Source organism: Lacerta agilis, chromosome 6 (assembly GCF_009819535.1).
Source record: "Lacerta agilis isolate rLacAgi1 chromosome 6, rLacAgi1.pri, whole genome shotgun sequence".
In the NCBI taxonomy this organism is placed as follows: Eukaryota; Metazoa; Chordata; class Lepidosauria; order Squamata; family Lacertidae; genus Lacerta; species Lacerta agilis.
Genome location: NC_046317.1, coordinates 35,452,344 through 35,467,285, shown reverse-complemented (window position 1 = coordinate 35,467,285; position 14,942 = coordinate 35,452,344). Strand labels below are relative to the sequence as shown.

At 41.5% G+C, this 14,942-nt stretch overlaps 1 protein-coding gene across 10 annotated transcripts in view; it reads right to left on the bottom strand.

Moving 5' to 3' along the window:
* Nucleotides 1-1,103: 1,103 nt before the first annotated feature.
* The window catches only part of DOCK7 (dedicator of cytokinesis 7), a 118,602-nt gene continuing 104,763 nt past the window's right edge, over nucleotides 1,104-14,942 (bottom strand). For 7 of the 10 annotated variants that reach the window (XM_033151918.1, XM_033151920.1, XM_033151921.1 and 4 more), the window contains 7 exons: nucleotides 9,198-9,323; nucleotides 7,505-7,594; nucleotides 6,209-6,445; nucleotides 5,168-5,311; nucleotides 4,166-4,272; nucleotides 3,108-3,275; nucleotides 1,104-1,596 (listed from right to left, as the gene is read on the bottom strand). In XM_033151918.1, the coding sequence (XP_033007809.1) occupies nucleotides 1,554-1,596; nucleotides 3,108-3,275; nucleotides 4,166-4,272; nucleotides 5,168-5,311; nucleotides 6,209-6,445; nucleotides 7,505-7,594; nucleotides 9,198-9,323 (915 nt within the window). In that variant the 3' untranslated portion in view covers nucleotides 1,104-1,553. Of the gene's footprint in view, nucleotides 1,597-3,107; nucleotides 3,276-4,165; nucleotides 4,273-5,167; nucleotides 5,312-6,208; nucleotides 6,446-7,504; nucleotides 7,595-9,197; nucleotides 9,333-14,942 lie in introns of all 10 variants that reach the window. The other 3 variants (XM_033151919.1, XM_033151922.1, XM_033151928.1) reach the window with 1 other exon arrangement.

The following is a 14,942-nucleotide window of genomic DNA, read 5'->3' as shown; positions in this document are numbered from 1 at the left end:
TCATATAGTCAAAATATGTCGTGGGATGCTCATCTCAGTTTCACGGTAGGAATGTATACATGACTTGGTGTTTCAGCCTATTTAGTATAAATATTTAAACTACTGAATTTTTTCTTTAAAAGGTAAGCATATTGGATTAATGATAAGAGGTGCCTCATAGCTAGGTACCAATACAGAGGGTTTCAGTTTCTAAGGACCACTTCACATTTTAGGCATGCAGTACTTTTGAAGGCAACAAATGTGTTTGCATGCATGGGTTGCATAAGGGAGGTTTGATTGGTTGGTACTTTCTATTGAATGTACATGTGATGCTAAAACTAGGTTTGCTTTTGTGTAATCTGTGAACTGAATTTGCAATGTACTCCATTTACCTTAACACTATTCTAACAGTAGTGGCTTTTACAGATTTCATCCCTTTCAAATATGATTTGTAATTAAACACAAGGTGGACTAAAGGTATTTTTGGCTAAAGGCAGTTACCACATTTTCCAGTATGCCGGTCTAGTTTTCAAGAGAATCATAAAATTTTGCACTAGGCATATCTACTGAGAACTTATAGTCACTGGTTTAGAGTTTTTTCTCAGTATTAAGTGGTTTACAAATGTTCGTAAATCAACTGAATTGAATTGGGGCTTACTCTCAAATAAGGGGTTAGGATTGCAGCTTTGATGCTGAACTAGCAGTTTGCAAAAAACAGGCATCGCTGAAGCGGTAGTAGTGTTATGTAATGAATACATGTGAATACCCAGCATCCTGTGCAGCAACCTTTGCTGAAGCCAGTTTAGCTTCACAGCAGGAATGAAAGAGATGAGCTACTTATCACCTCTTGTCTGCTTGAAAGCCAAAAGTCCCCACTTCACTTTCAGTGACCCAAAACAGTACTTGAACCTGGAAATTAGCACTTTAGAAACAGGTTGGCTTTTGTGGATCCCCATACCCCAAGGTCATCCCAGAAATTTGAGGCATAAGCCCAATGTAACTGTAACCATGTAACACAGAAGTTTAAAAATGAAAGCATTCCTACAAAGCATTTTGTACTTACCTTTCTCTAGGATCTTTTTTTTCACACAAAGATGAATTTTAAAAGCTGGTACACCAAGAAATAAAGTGTAAACATTCAAATATTTAATGGTACCATTAAAATAAACACTGCATTAAAAATGGTTTAAATGCATTTGCAAATGCTCCTAATATAAAATAAATATATGAACTAAAACAAAATTAACATTAAAGAATGCTATAAATAATGGTTGATGCATTTGGAGTACCTCTGAATATTAAAAATGTCTTAAAAAACAGTTGTGTTTACAGTCTCGCCAGTAGTTTGTATACTGTTGCCAGGGGGTTAAAAAAGGTTTGGAGTCTATATAATAATTCAGAAGGGAAATTTGGCCACTTAACATTTCCATGTAAGTTGGTAAAATGTGTGCAGGGTGTCCTGAACAAAGTCCAAAGTTTTATTTCCAAATAAAACTTATAAAAAATTCCTGGTGTTGCTGACACTGCACTCGTTTGTTCAGTACCTTAAAATTCTTAAGTGTATTTTAAGGTGCTCAGATGTCCATTTTGCGAAGGCTCATTCTGCTGAAGGAATCTCTGGGGAGGAAAAAACAATGAGATAAGCTTCTACTTCCCAAGCTGAACACCAGAGTCTGGTGTTAAGTAATATATTCTGCTACAAAAAGTGTTTGCATGTGCAGCTATTAAAATTAACTAGTCCCAAGCCATGACAAGGACTGATAATTGGGGCTCTGTGAGATGGTCAGTGATTATAGAATTCATGCAAACCTGCCTCAAATGTCAACAGTTTTCTTGATTCTGCTGGAAGCTGCAAACAGAGAATGCAGCACTCTCAATTGTGTGCACTTTTCCTTCAGTTTCCACTATCAGAGACGATGGGCAACATGCAGTTAAAGTTATATACTGATAACTGAAAAGGATTTCAGCACATGCTAAATTTCTCCACTGAAATAAATGGAGACTTGAAAGTGCTTCATTTTAGTGTTATCGTGGGTTAGTGTAGATCAGGCATCCCCAAACTCTGCCCTCCCGATGTTTTGGGACTACAATTCCCATCATCCCTGACCACTGGTCCTGTTAGCCCAGGGATGATGGGAGTTGTAGTTCCAAAACATCGGAAGGGCAGAGTTTGCCTTTGCCTGGTGTAGATGAACCATTTTTCTGACTCAGAAAACAATCTTAAATCTGTATTGAGGAGCCACATTTTCATTTTGTTGCTGTTAGGAAAAAAAGCAACATTAGCAAGTTGAATCAACATCCAATGTAGCTGATCCTGCACGATAACATATAGTGGTACCTCTAGATGCGAGTGGGATCCGTTCGGGAGCCCCGTTCGCATCCTGCAGTGCCTATTCTGCGCATGCGCGACCTGCCGAACCCGGAAGTAACCCGTTCCAGTACTTCCGGGTTTGTCGCATTCACAACCCACAGCAAACGCAACGCGAGGTATGACTATTGTAAATGAGTATCTGATTCTTAAATCAGTAGTTAAGTTTTAGCAAGGTATAAAAGCTGTGTACAAAGTCAAGCAGGTCTGCAACCCCATCCTGAAAATATTTTTTCTGGATGCCTGAGTGCCTAGTTGAATATCATCCTGTGAAAGTAGATTAGCAGCTGTCTAGCCAAAAGACCCTCTTCTGAATTCTTAGGTTTCACTGCATTCAGTTTATATGGTGCTTTCCCTTAACTGGATCATGCCTAAAGTGGTTCACAACACTATTATTTTAAAAGAACGCAAGAACAATGTATTATACAACCTAACAATTCTTCCTCAAATCTATTTTGTATCCAAAATCCGTTGTCAGCCTTCTTAGATAAGCTTGTGCCTGAAATACTCATGAGTTGGATCAACTTATAGCTGGTGCTGGAAGACTGACCACTCCTATCTCAGGGGTGACTAGAAGCCTAAGGCTCCGGTCTTCTGAAGTGCCACAGATATAGGGGTATTAATTAATTAATAAAGTAATTATCAGGATTTTATTACTCTACAGATAGGAACGTTCAATTTGCCTTCCTATGTACTTTTCCTATCCAGGAGACCTTTTAAAGAAACATAAAGAAGAGATGTTAACATATATAAGAATGACCTGTGGCAAGCAGCAGGAAGGACCGTCTTGTATAACTGGGGAATTTTTCTATTGATCAGAGGCTGAAGGGCTTCTTTGAGACGGTGGTAATTTCTTTCAAGCTCCCGCTGATACTCTTTTTGATCTGGACCAATCAGGCTCTTGTTCTTGCGCAGTGCATCTTCACACCTAGAAAACAAAAAAATTCAGACAATAGGAAAAGGAACGTAGCCTACCCACTTGGAGCCAGCCAGCAGCATTGTTTCTGTCTCCTTTGCGTACACTCCTTGGGTCACAACACTAATTGCACTCATTTGGAAACATCTGAAACTTCCAACACAGCATGACTGCAATGCCAAAATTGGCTTTCGCACAATAAAACATCAGTCTTTCTGTTCCTTGGAGTAGATGTCTCCAAGTCATCCTAGAAATCTGATTTATCTAAAGCTGTCAAACAGCATTTAAAAAAAAATGAAGCTACTGCTTCTGTGCCCAAGCAGCTGGCTATACATGATTCCCCAACGTTTATATAAAAGGTAAATACGGAGCATAAGCCAAAGCACTGTGAGGTCTTCTGTGTTTCCTTGTTTAACAGCAGGAAAACGCTCACCATACATGTCCAGAATGCCCCTTGCTTAGACAAGAAAAAAGGGGACTGCTCCTGAAAGGATGCAGAAGTGCATCAGCATTCATGGATCAAGGCCAACATGTGCTGGAAGAACATCAGTGCCACTTAATAATGCCAAATCTGTTGTACGCCTTAAGGTAAAGGGACCCATGACCTTTAGGTCCAGTCGCGGATGACAAGGGGTTGCGGTGCTCATTTCGCTTTACTGGCCGAGGGAGCCGGTGTACAGTTTCTGGGTCATGTGGCCAGCATGACTAAGCCACTTCTGGCAAACCAGAGAAGCACACAGAAACGCCGTTTACCTTCCTGCTGGAGCGGTACCTATTTATCTACTTGCACTTTGACATGCTTTCGAATTGCTAGGTTGGCAGGAGCAGGGAACAAGCAACATCATGATCTTTTTTAGCACAATTAAAATGGGAAAAAAGAGATGTTCATTGAAACACAATACCTTTTTGTGAAGTCTTTGAAACAAAGCCGTAGTTTATTATGGTGACGGAAGAGCTTAGGATCGTTGGGTATCTCTGATAAGAAAACCTGTGCAACCTCTAGTGGTCCCTTTAAAGAAGAGGCAGGTAGTGAGATACTTCTGCAAGGCTGGCTACTGCAATCATTTCACATACATGGAAGACTCCATAGAATTTCTTTAGGCTGTCTCCCCACTAGGACCACACTCTACAATCTCCCTTCTCTTCCTATCTACGTGGATATTTATGCAACTGTCAAGGAGAAGGCAGAGCTGCACAAGGATTGCTTTCAAATGTTGCCTATAACAGCTCTAAGGATGCATACAAACAGATCTCAAAATAGGACCCACCACACACTCTCATGAAATATGTGTGGCTCCCTGCACACAATGCAGTTGACAGTTGTACTTAGCAAAGATTCAAATACTGATTCAGTCTGACACCTACCCCTACTTGTTGGTGGGCCACTGACCTCTAGTTTTCAGGTATCACATATGTTTACCTAGGAATAAGTCCCATTGAACTCAACAGGGCATTCTTTGGAGCAAACATGTATTATGTGCTGCTATTCAGTGAAATGTCTACTTTTTTTTTTAAGTGAATCGTTTTTTAGAAATGTTCTGTCCTGTGAAGGGGAGAATATTACATCACATGTTCCATTCAATCAAATGTGTGCACCTCTTGCTTCTGCTGTTAACTCACAGAACCACTTTGCTTCAGAGAGTAAAACGCGGCAAATGTGCTTCTACACATTCAAATTACATGCATTTGCACACACTCTGTTAGCCACTACTTCAATAATACGGTTCTCTTATTTCTTCAATACAAAACAAGTTATTTATATATACTATTATTACTGTTTATATGCAATATATATTCAGAACCCATTTTGGCAACATTTTTTTAAATAAGCAAGTTTTAATGATTGTACTCATAGACCTTTGTGATCAAGATACTGACGGGGCATACAAGTTCTGTATCCTTACCTGATTTACCGTTGTGCCTACTGAACCCTGAAGCACCATCTGGAGCATTTTGGGATCTGCTGGATCTTGATGTGTTGCAAAAGCCAACTCTTGGGTTTTCTTTTGCATATCCTCAATGGCAACTTCAATTGGTGTCAAAATTATCTAAAGAAACGAACACAGGAAAATTTAGGAAGAACATTAGGGATTTCCCTTTTCACTGTGATTACGAGAAAATATAATTTAGACTCCTAAATAAGGAAAGGGAGAATCATAGAATTGTAGAGTTGGAAGGGCCACTGAGGATCATCTAGTCCAACCCCCTACAATGGAGGAATATGCAACTGTCCCATACGGGGATCAAACCTGCAACCTTTGTGTTATCAGCACCACCCTCTAACCAACTGAGCTATACAGGTGTGTTGATTTTTCCTCTCCCCAGTTGCTAGATGCAAAGTACTACTGAAAAAATTAGAGCAGTTTCCAGTCTGGTGTTATGTAGACAGATAATCACTTCTGCCTACATTTCCCAGTGAGTCCATTCTGGAACTTACTGAGTTCCCAAAAAGCAAGTGATCTGAGCATCAGGCTTCTGCAACAGGCAACCCGAACGCAATAATTTGTGAAAAATACAAAGTCTACAAAGTGACCTGACTGCAAAATAGTACAATTAAGCTGGGAGAAGGTGGTTCTTTCCATGAACTGACTAGGGTTTCCTGAAGTGCAAAGGGCAAGCATGTGGTGTTGCAATAGACTGTCAAAAGCATAATATGTTATTTATGCAGGGATGCCAATAAAAGAAAGAGTTTGGTCTGTGGAGGGCAGGCACTAAACCAATATATCCGTCAGAAAGTGGTGTTGCACATGATAATACCAATAATAATGGTAACAATAGCAATAGTAATCGTCAGTATCAAAATCTGACACCTGAAAAGACATGCCAATCAATAATCAGCAAGCTGAAACTTTACTGAACACATTATTTTTATGTTAATCATTCCCCCTCTATTTCTGGCATTTCTCCCTCTTAAATGTACAGTACCATCACTGTTCAGGGCTTACCTCCTCCTTGTGAATGACATTAATCCGGGTTTTAATGTAAGGGAATGCATGTGATGTTGTGAGGATGGTCTTCCTCTTGAACTGTTCATGCAGCTCACCATGAGCTCTGCCATCCAACGTGAAGGGTGTACAGTACATGAATCGCCGCAAGTTGTAGTTTTTGTCAAAATAGGTTATCCGGTCCTTCATTTCGTATGTGTCAAAATAAGGCTCCACGTAAGTTATCTGTATATAGGCCTGGGGCAGAAAAACAGACTAGTAGGAATACACTGCAGAATAGTCACCAGCCAACTAGCAACCGCACATGGCCCTCATTCACTCGTGACACTGCTACTGCTGCAGAATTTTTATGTTTGTGAGTGAGCAGCAAGGAGCGTTAACCAAGAGACAAAATGAGGCCCACACCAGTGGACAGCACAAGCTTGCCATCATTTTGTCCTCTGCACTTATCTTTCAGAGCCAGTTACAAAGATACAGAAGTCGGTGAAAGCAGGCAACTCTTGCCCCAGTCTCCCTGGTGAAAATATTTTATGAAGTGATACCATACATCAATTATACTCTAAACCAGAATTGTCAAAGAAATAACTTCAGAATTTGCAGAATTCTACTCCAACCTATACACCTCCCGTAACCCACCCGAGGAGAAAATCAGAGAATTCCTAACAGAAATGAACATGCCTACCCTAACTAGCAAGGAACAAGAACTCATGGACAGTCCTATCACCCCAGAGGAAATAGACACAATCCTCAAAAACTTAAAACCACACAAAGCCCCAGGCCCAGATGGCTTCACAGCAGAATTCTACAAGAAATTCAAAGAACCCCTGATGCCCTACATGACACGCCTGTTTAATGACATCATAAAAGGAGGGCCCATTCCCAAAACCTGGACCCTCTCCAAAATAGTCTCCATCCCAAAACCATTAAAGGACAGCCTCAAGGTAGAATCTTACCACCCAATCTCATTAATAAACCAAGACTACAAAATATTTACATCAATCTTGGCCAACCGCCTGAAAAAAATCCTATCCAAGCTAATAGCCCCAGACCAAACTTTGTCCCTGGTCGCAACATTACAGATCCCATCAGGAAACTGCTAAACCTAATCGAACACAGCAAGGCAACTAAACTCCCACTGACAATTATGTCCCTAGACATTCTCAAAGCCTTTGATTGCTTAGAATGGAATTACTTATCAGCAGTACTAACCAGCATGAAATTTGGCCCCAACTTCCTATAAATCATAAACCAGAATTGTCTAAAAACTGCTACCTGATGCCTGTATTGATGTCTTACCTTGTTGGCATCTAATTTACATTTGTCGACAGGGTTAGAGTCCTTAATTACTTCGACAACATCTTCACCAAACCTTTCTCCATAAAAACCCTGAAAATGATCAACAAGATAATGATCAACAAGTGCAATCTGGAGCAAAGTTTTAAAGGAAGAGTTGGCACACAATGTTAGCAGAACCACATGAAATACAGTTAGGACTATGGCTGTGGTGTGGGCTATGCCGGCATAACTTTGGAGAACCAATTTTTTTTGGGGGGGAAGAAATATAATAATTGGGGGGGTCTGCCTCAAAGTATTTTGTCAATGTGGGGAAATCCCATCATTTTATCATACACTGGACAGTGTGTGCAGCAAAACAAGTTTAAAAGACCACACATTACACACCAAAGCACACACTAAGTCAATATATGAGTGAGCTTCGTTCCCCGAGTGCAACTGTTTTGTTCTTTCATTCATGAGTGTAACAATTTAGTCTCAACAAAATAAAATAAAAAATTCCTTCCAGTAGCACCTTAGAGACCAACTAAGTTTGTTCTTGGTATGAGCTTTCGTGTGCATGCACACTTCTTCAGATACCAAGAACAAACTTAGTTGGTCTCTAAGGTGCTACTGGAAGGAATTTTTTATTTTGTTTTGACTATGGCAGACCAACACGGCTACCTACCTGTAATTTAGTCTCAATTAACTGTACTTAATAAACTATGTAACTCTCTGTTCAAGCTGGGAAACTATAGTTAATGATTCCTAATCTTGTCAGGGTCCTAAGCCAACGTTAAACCAAGGCTTTGTATTCTGGCTTGTTTGGAAGCTCGAACCGAAGCAAAAAGTGAAGCAGCTGCCTGTGGGTGCATAAGGCCCATTCACATCTCAGCTTTTTAAGCCAATGTATGGTTGTCTGAATGCAACCCCATGGCTCAGAACTGGGCTTATCTTGGTACAAGATAAACCTGAGCCTACATTTACCTTGTGAGTAAAGTAAACAGGGCTCCTATCTTTGATTGCTCTTTGTGAATGAATGGAAATTACTTGGCCTGAAGGGTCCTTTTCATCCATGCACGGAGCCATAATCCTATTCATGGCTGTGTTGCGTATGTGAATGCTGCAGCTTATGTGGACAGGAGCACAGGTCAGGTGAACACAAACTTTTTTTTTTTTTTTTTTTGCTGGGGGAGGGAGTCAAGTAATCCCTGAACTTGTCTGACTAAGCTCCCAAACCTAACAGAACAAAAGCACAGGCAGACTCTATAATTACAATTATAATTATTTATTACTTATACCCCACCCATCCAACTGGGTTGCCCCAGCCACTCTGGGCAGCTTCCAACACAGTGAGACATCAAACATAAAAAACTTCCTGATACAGGGCTGCCTCCATAAAGTTTTGTAATTATTTATTTATTTGACATCTGACAGGAAGGCATTCCACAGGGAAAGGGCCACTACCAAGAAGGCCCTATGCCTGGTTCCCTGTAACTTCGCTTCTCACGATGAGGGAACCGCCAGAAGGCCCTCAGAGCTGGACTTCAGTGTCTGGTGTTAACAATGGGGGTGGAGGTGCTCCTTCAGGTATACAGGGCGAGGGTTTTAAAGGTCAGCACCAACACTTTGAATTGCGTTTGGAAATGCACTGGGAGCTCCCTGAAAGCCCATGTAACTACAGGATTATATTTTAGACTTGCTGAGACCATCTCACCTCTAACCGATGAGAAATTTCAGCCAATTTTGTTATGGCCGGTTCCTTGTAAACGAACTCTTGTTCATCGAGGTCTCCAAATTTAGTCCCATAAAAACCAACACGGAAGTATGTACCAAACATCCGCTTACCATCCTAGGTGCAGAAAGACGAATAGCATTTCAATACAAAAGCCCCTTCACATCTTTTCATTGCTTTTAACACTCCCTTTGAACACAATGCCATGCAGGAACAAACCAACCAACAAGTAGGACTAAAGAGAATTGTAAACCAGTTACAGCAAAAAAAGGGGGGAGCACACTAAAATTGACACTTACGAGATTTATGGGAAAGCTAGCCTCAATCATGCAATGGGATTAAAAATCAGTAGCTCGGCATAAGAACGGGACCACTTTAGCTAGCCTAATAGGTTTAGAAAGCAATGCTGGCAATTGTCAAGAAAGCAACCTTACAAAAAGGAACGTTGTCATGGCTATTTTCTTTCTTGACACTGGTGGAGCAGCACAGATTTACCACTGGTTAGGTTGGTGTCATTCTGAGTTTGGACCAAGCCAAATTTCCAGCACCTTGCAGGTTTGGATCACTCAAGAATCATTAGGGATTCTTGCTGGACTTCACAGTTTACTTGCATGCTTCCGTTCTCTGGGACTGTGGCCTAAAATGTGGCATGGACTATGTCATCACCAGAGCAGAATGCTGAAATAATAAATGTGGGGAATAACTGGCGTTATCTGATTTGCTCTTTGCAGCTCATCATTTAAGAAAATGGGAATAAAATGGGTATAAGGGGCGGAGACGGTGCCTTGGCTGAAATAATTTCCCCCCGCATTTGGTGTGTGGGCTGTGAGAGACTGCACAGTGGTCTAGCATTATATTGTCACCACATCATGCCCTCTTGTGGTTTCTTCTATATGTGAAGGCATCGTAGTGTTATGTCTAGTAGTGCTATGGAAACTACTAGACTACCATATGTTTCGTTCTGTTCTCTAATAGAGCTGAAAGCAGGATCAGGCAGCAACTTAGAAAAACGCTTCACCACTAAACTTTCCTGTAGCCACAGTCCATGAGAACATCTTGTGCATGCTGCCGTAAAATGTTAGTGCCACTGGGATCACGTTTTTCCTGGAAAGGAGACCTGGTATCGCATTGCTCTCCATGCAATTGCATGGATCACTCTGACAATTCACAAGTTTTCGAATGCCAATCCATCCTTTCTGCTAGGAAAGCCTCCCAGGTTCCTCTCCCACTTTTGTTTTGGGAGTCTTTTGAGATGCAGAGCCGTGTGTCAACTCTCCACCTATTCACCCCCCCCTATAGTAGGGGAAGTGACTTTGCAGCGATTCAAAACAGACAAGTTGTTTTGAGCACATCATTTCTGTGGTGAACCTTAGTGCTAAACTGCATTCTTCTGGCATGTACAGATGCTCCTGTATTAAGATTCCAAGCAGCTGCTTCCACTTGGCTCAGTGGTAAACTGAGCCGTCTTAACACACCCAACACTTGCGGCAATAAAACTGGGAGGTGGTGCACACTTATGTGGAAGGCAAAAATGTAAACTGAAAGATAAGAGAGCAGCAAATTGTTTGAAATGGAAGCCACCAAATCTGCAGTTTCTTTCCACCAAGTCACAACTGAAAGAATTCACACTGCATGCACATATTCACAAATATAAGCTGAGAAAAGTACTCCAAATGTTCACCTTTACTCTCATGGCACAGTTATGCTGCAGCACTCAGAATTATATATAAAAAAGGAGCAATGTGATGCACTAGCTGTTGAACTTTGCATCCCACCCTATCCTTGGTGTCTCTGGGCCAGTAACACGTTTCAAAAGATGCTTAACAGGAAAAAAGAAGAGGATTAAAATAGATAAACAAAGCCTCTCTCACTAGCTTCCAATTCTAGCTTGAACAGAAAGGATGGACAGCGATTCGGGATAATGCTCTGGGGCCTGGGCCTGGGGGAAACGTCATCCAGGAAGACCGTGCAAGAAGAAATTGTCCACCTATGTGTTGTGTGATGGGCACACAAAAGAGAAAGGAAAGCTCTAAGAACATGCAAGGATAAAACTCTTTAGGGCCTCGTAAGCCATAATCTGTGTCTCTAATTATTACTGAAATATCAAAATGTTGGTGTAGGTCTGGCAGCAACAGCAGCCCATTCCTATCAAGTAGTAGTAATCTTCATCTTCATCATTCCCAGGTGACAATGAATCCTCAGGTCTCACGTAGCGTGCATTATTACTACAGTCAAACTTGGAGAGCACAAAGACATTTCTTGTGGTTGTTAGTTCGTAACCTGAGAAAACAGTGCACCTTCTCTAAATGGAGTTATCAAGTACAGTGGAAGCCCAAACAGATTAGTTGCCGAACGAATCGGCTCCTGAACGCTGCAAACCCAGAGGTGTTCTGGTTTGCGAACCTTTTTTGGAAGCCGAACGTCCGGCGTGGCTTCTGCTTGAGTGCTGGAAGCTCCTGCAGCCAATCGGAACCTACACCTTGGTTTTTGAACGGTTTCAGGAATCGAACGAACTCCTGGAAGAGATTAAGTTTGAGAACCAAGGTACCACTGTACTCTTGAGTCCACCAGTCCAGCAAAAGTCTGCAGACTTTATTTATTTATTATGTGTTGCATTTATATGCCACTTTTCCCTCCAAGGAGCTCCAGGCTAAAAGGCAGAGAATGGCCCAGAGTCACCCAGTGAGCTTCATGGCCAAGTGGGGATTTGAACCCTGGTCTTCCAGGTCCTAGTCTGACACTCTAACCACTACACCTCACTGGGCTTTAGGAAGCCAAAATTATTAATAGAAGATATTTCTGACCCTCCCAGATCATAGGGCCTACCAATCAACTCAGTCTTTTCTGGATTCAAACACCTTCCCTATATCATGGACAGACACTGACAAACCAGAATTTTAGGACCCAGGTTGATTAGAGAGAGAAATAAATAATGCCATCAGGACACTCCATATATTTTCATGATGTTGCCCCATATATCCAGCAGAATAGGACAGAGTAGAATGCTACTGGACCTTATAGAAAAGGTCCTGAGAAGATGAGGAGTCACCACCCCTTACCACTGACTGCCTAGCCTGGACTGAAGAGCAGTCCTGCGAACACCTGCCTACTCTTGCAATAACGCCAACCTCTCATGTGACATTGCTCTTCAACCACAGGTAATCTGCTGTGGCCATAAACAAAGATTCTGATAGTTAACTAGATTGCTCAATACCCCGGACAGAGACTAGAGCAGGCCCATGAACTGCCCAAGGGAGGTGGAAACAGCTAACAGGCTGCCGTATTTTTCGCTCCATAGGGCGCACCGGACCATAGGGTGCACCTCGTTTTTAGAGGAAGAAACAAGAAAAAAAATTTTTTTTCTGGTTTTCCTCCTCTAAAAGCCCTGTTTTTTTGTTTGTTTTTTTGAGGATCAGCTAAAAGTTTTGCAGCTTTTTTTGCAAAGGGAAAAGCCCTGTTTTTTTGAGGATCAGCTAAAAGTTTTGCAGCTTTTTTTGCAAAGGGGAAAAAGCAAAGCTCCTTTTGCAAAGGGGGAAAAGCAAAGAGGAAAAGCCCTGTTTTTATGGGGTTCGACTCACATTTCTGAAAAATCTTAAGGAAAGGGAGCCGTTTCTACTGTTTCCAGACAGTCAGACAGTTACATGTTGCTGGGGAAAGAAACAACCTCCCTCTGCAGCACATTCAACAAAGGAGACCTGGGCAAGGGGGCGGGCCGAAAGGGAGCCGGGACTCTTATCTCTCTCCCGATCTCTTGCTGATCAGCTGCTGAGCGGGGTCCTTTCAACACCCCCTTTTCTCTTTGTAAAATAAAAAGCACAATCTGCTTTTGGCCCCTGGGCAATTCAGATCCAGGGACCACCATTTGCTCCATAAGACGCACAGGTATTTCCCCTTACTTTTTAGGAGGAAAAAAGTGTGTCTTATGGAGCGAAAAATATGGTACTTACACAACCCTAAGGAAAAAAGTAGAAGTTGCAGAATGGGCAGGGAGTCAGTGTTGGGAAGACTACAGATTAATTCCCCCCGTCTTGGAATAGTAGCATAGACAACTTCAGCCTGTGTTAATCCCAACTGGCCTATATAAAAACAAGGTTGACACAAGTAAGCTACCAGAGTTGACGTCCCTCAGCATATCCTCTGTACCAGTGGATGGTATCAAGTGTTCCATGAAAATTGAGAAAGATCCTCAAATACATTTCAGCCACTCTGATGTCATCTCTAAGTTAAGTGCCTGGGTTGCATTTAAGCCTATACTGTATTCATAATTATATGTGTATCCTACATCTGTGGAACACTCTTCTCTCTCTCTGAACACTTGTACTGTATGTCTTTCATCCACATAAATCCACTTACTATTATTCCCAATGACAATCCAAAGCATTAGAAGTCACTCAGGGCCACTGTGTACATGATGTTTCCCAGACAGTGATATTGCTTCCATTTGGGGGGGAAAGGCATGTAACACTGACCGTCATTGGCAGAAAACACACATACTTAGCTTGGCACATGCAGTGGGAATCACAGCTGCTTCTGAACACACACAACATGTGGCAAAATGGACAACATGTGCATAATTCACTTATGAATTATGTGCACCGTAAGAACCTTGTAGGAAAATGTAAAGTATGCAATGTTCCGTAAAAGCGACAGTGAACTTGATAAAAAGGACTGAAGGACAACAGGTAATTTTATGGCTGACAGTGCTTGTCCACACATGAGCAGGCACCTTCTAAATCTCTGCAACTCTCTCCAGGCTTTAGAGTACCCAATTTGCTCTCCTGGAGGCTCCCCCTCCACATACCCCACAAACTTTAGGGTTATCCTTGATTTTTGTAGTAGGAAAGGTAAGCTGTTTGGCTTAGGCAACATTGTCTGCTAACTGCTCTAACTTTCGTTAATAATCTTGGCAACATCATGAGACACTTAAGGAAACTTATGTAATGAATCAGAAGTACTATTATGACAGGAGTTTCAAATAAATAAGCATCATTCTAAGCTTTAACAATGGTCACCTAAGACAAATTAGGAGGTGGTGTTTATAACGAAGGTTCTTTCCATTTAGCTTCCATTAATTTGTGGGGAGGGGAATGGGGGGGGTGTTGATGGATCAATGCCTAGGATCATTTCGGGGAAATGTCAACCCAGAGCATGCTGGAATGTGTGCAACACAAGAACCAAAGCACGAAGTTCCATTAACAACAGGCAAAAGATGGGGACATCAATAACATCATATGTCATCATGTTATTGTTCCAAGTATGTTCTGAATACATGAAGGCTCTATAATTTTGCCCAAAGGTTTTCACAGAAATCAAAACCCTTGCTTTCAAGCAAACAAAACAAATTAAAACTCCATGGTCTTTGTTTCTGAGAGGTGCTAAAATGCAGTTATGAGAAAGGAAGTTATTATAAAGCATTTAAATCTATTATTTTGAGGAAAAAATAATAGCTCCTTGGTAGGCAAAGAGAATGAAGGTGAACACTGTAGAGTCATTACAGAACTGGCAGAGCAGGTATAACAGCCATCATGACTTATGAAGGGTTCATAATATGTTGTTATGCATGGTAAATATCTGTTGGGTACAAAGTTTTAAGAGGCTCCTTCTGCACATGAACCAAAACCTTTGCCAACTGGATTTACTTAGCCAAAAACAACAAAAATGGTCACAAAATTTGGCCCTGCTGTTATCCACAGAGAAGTGCAAATATGCCCAAGGCCATCTGATCAG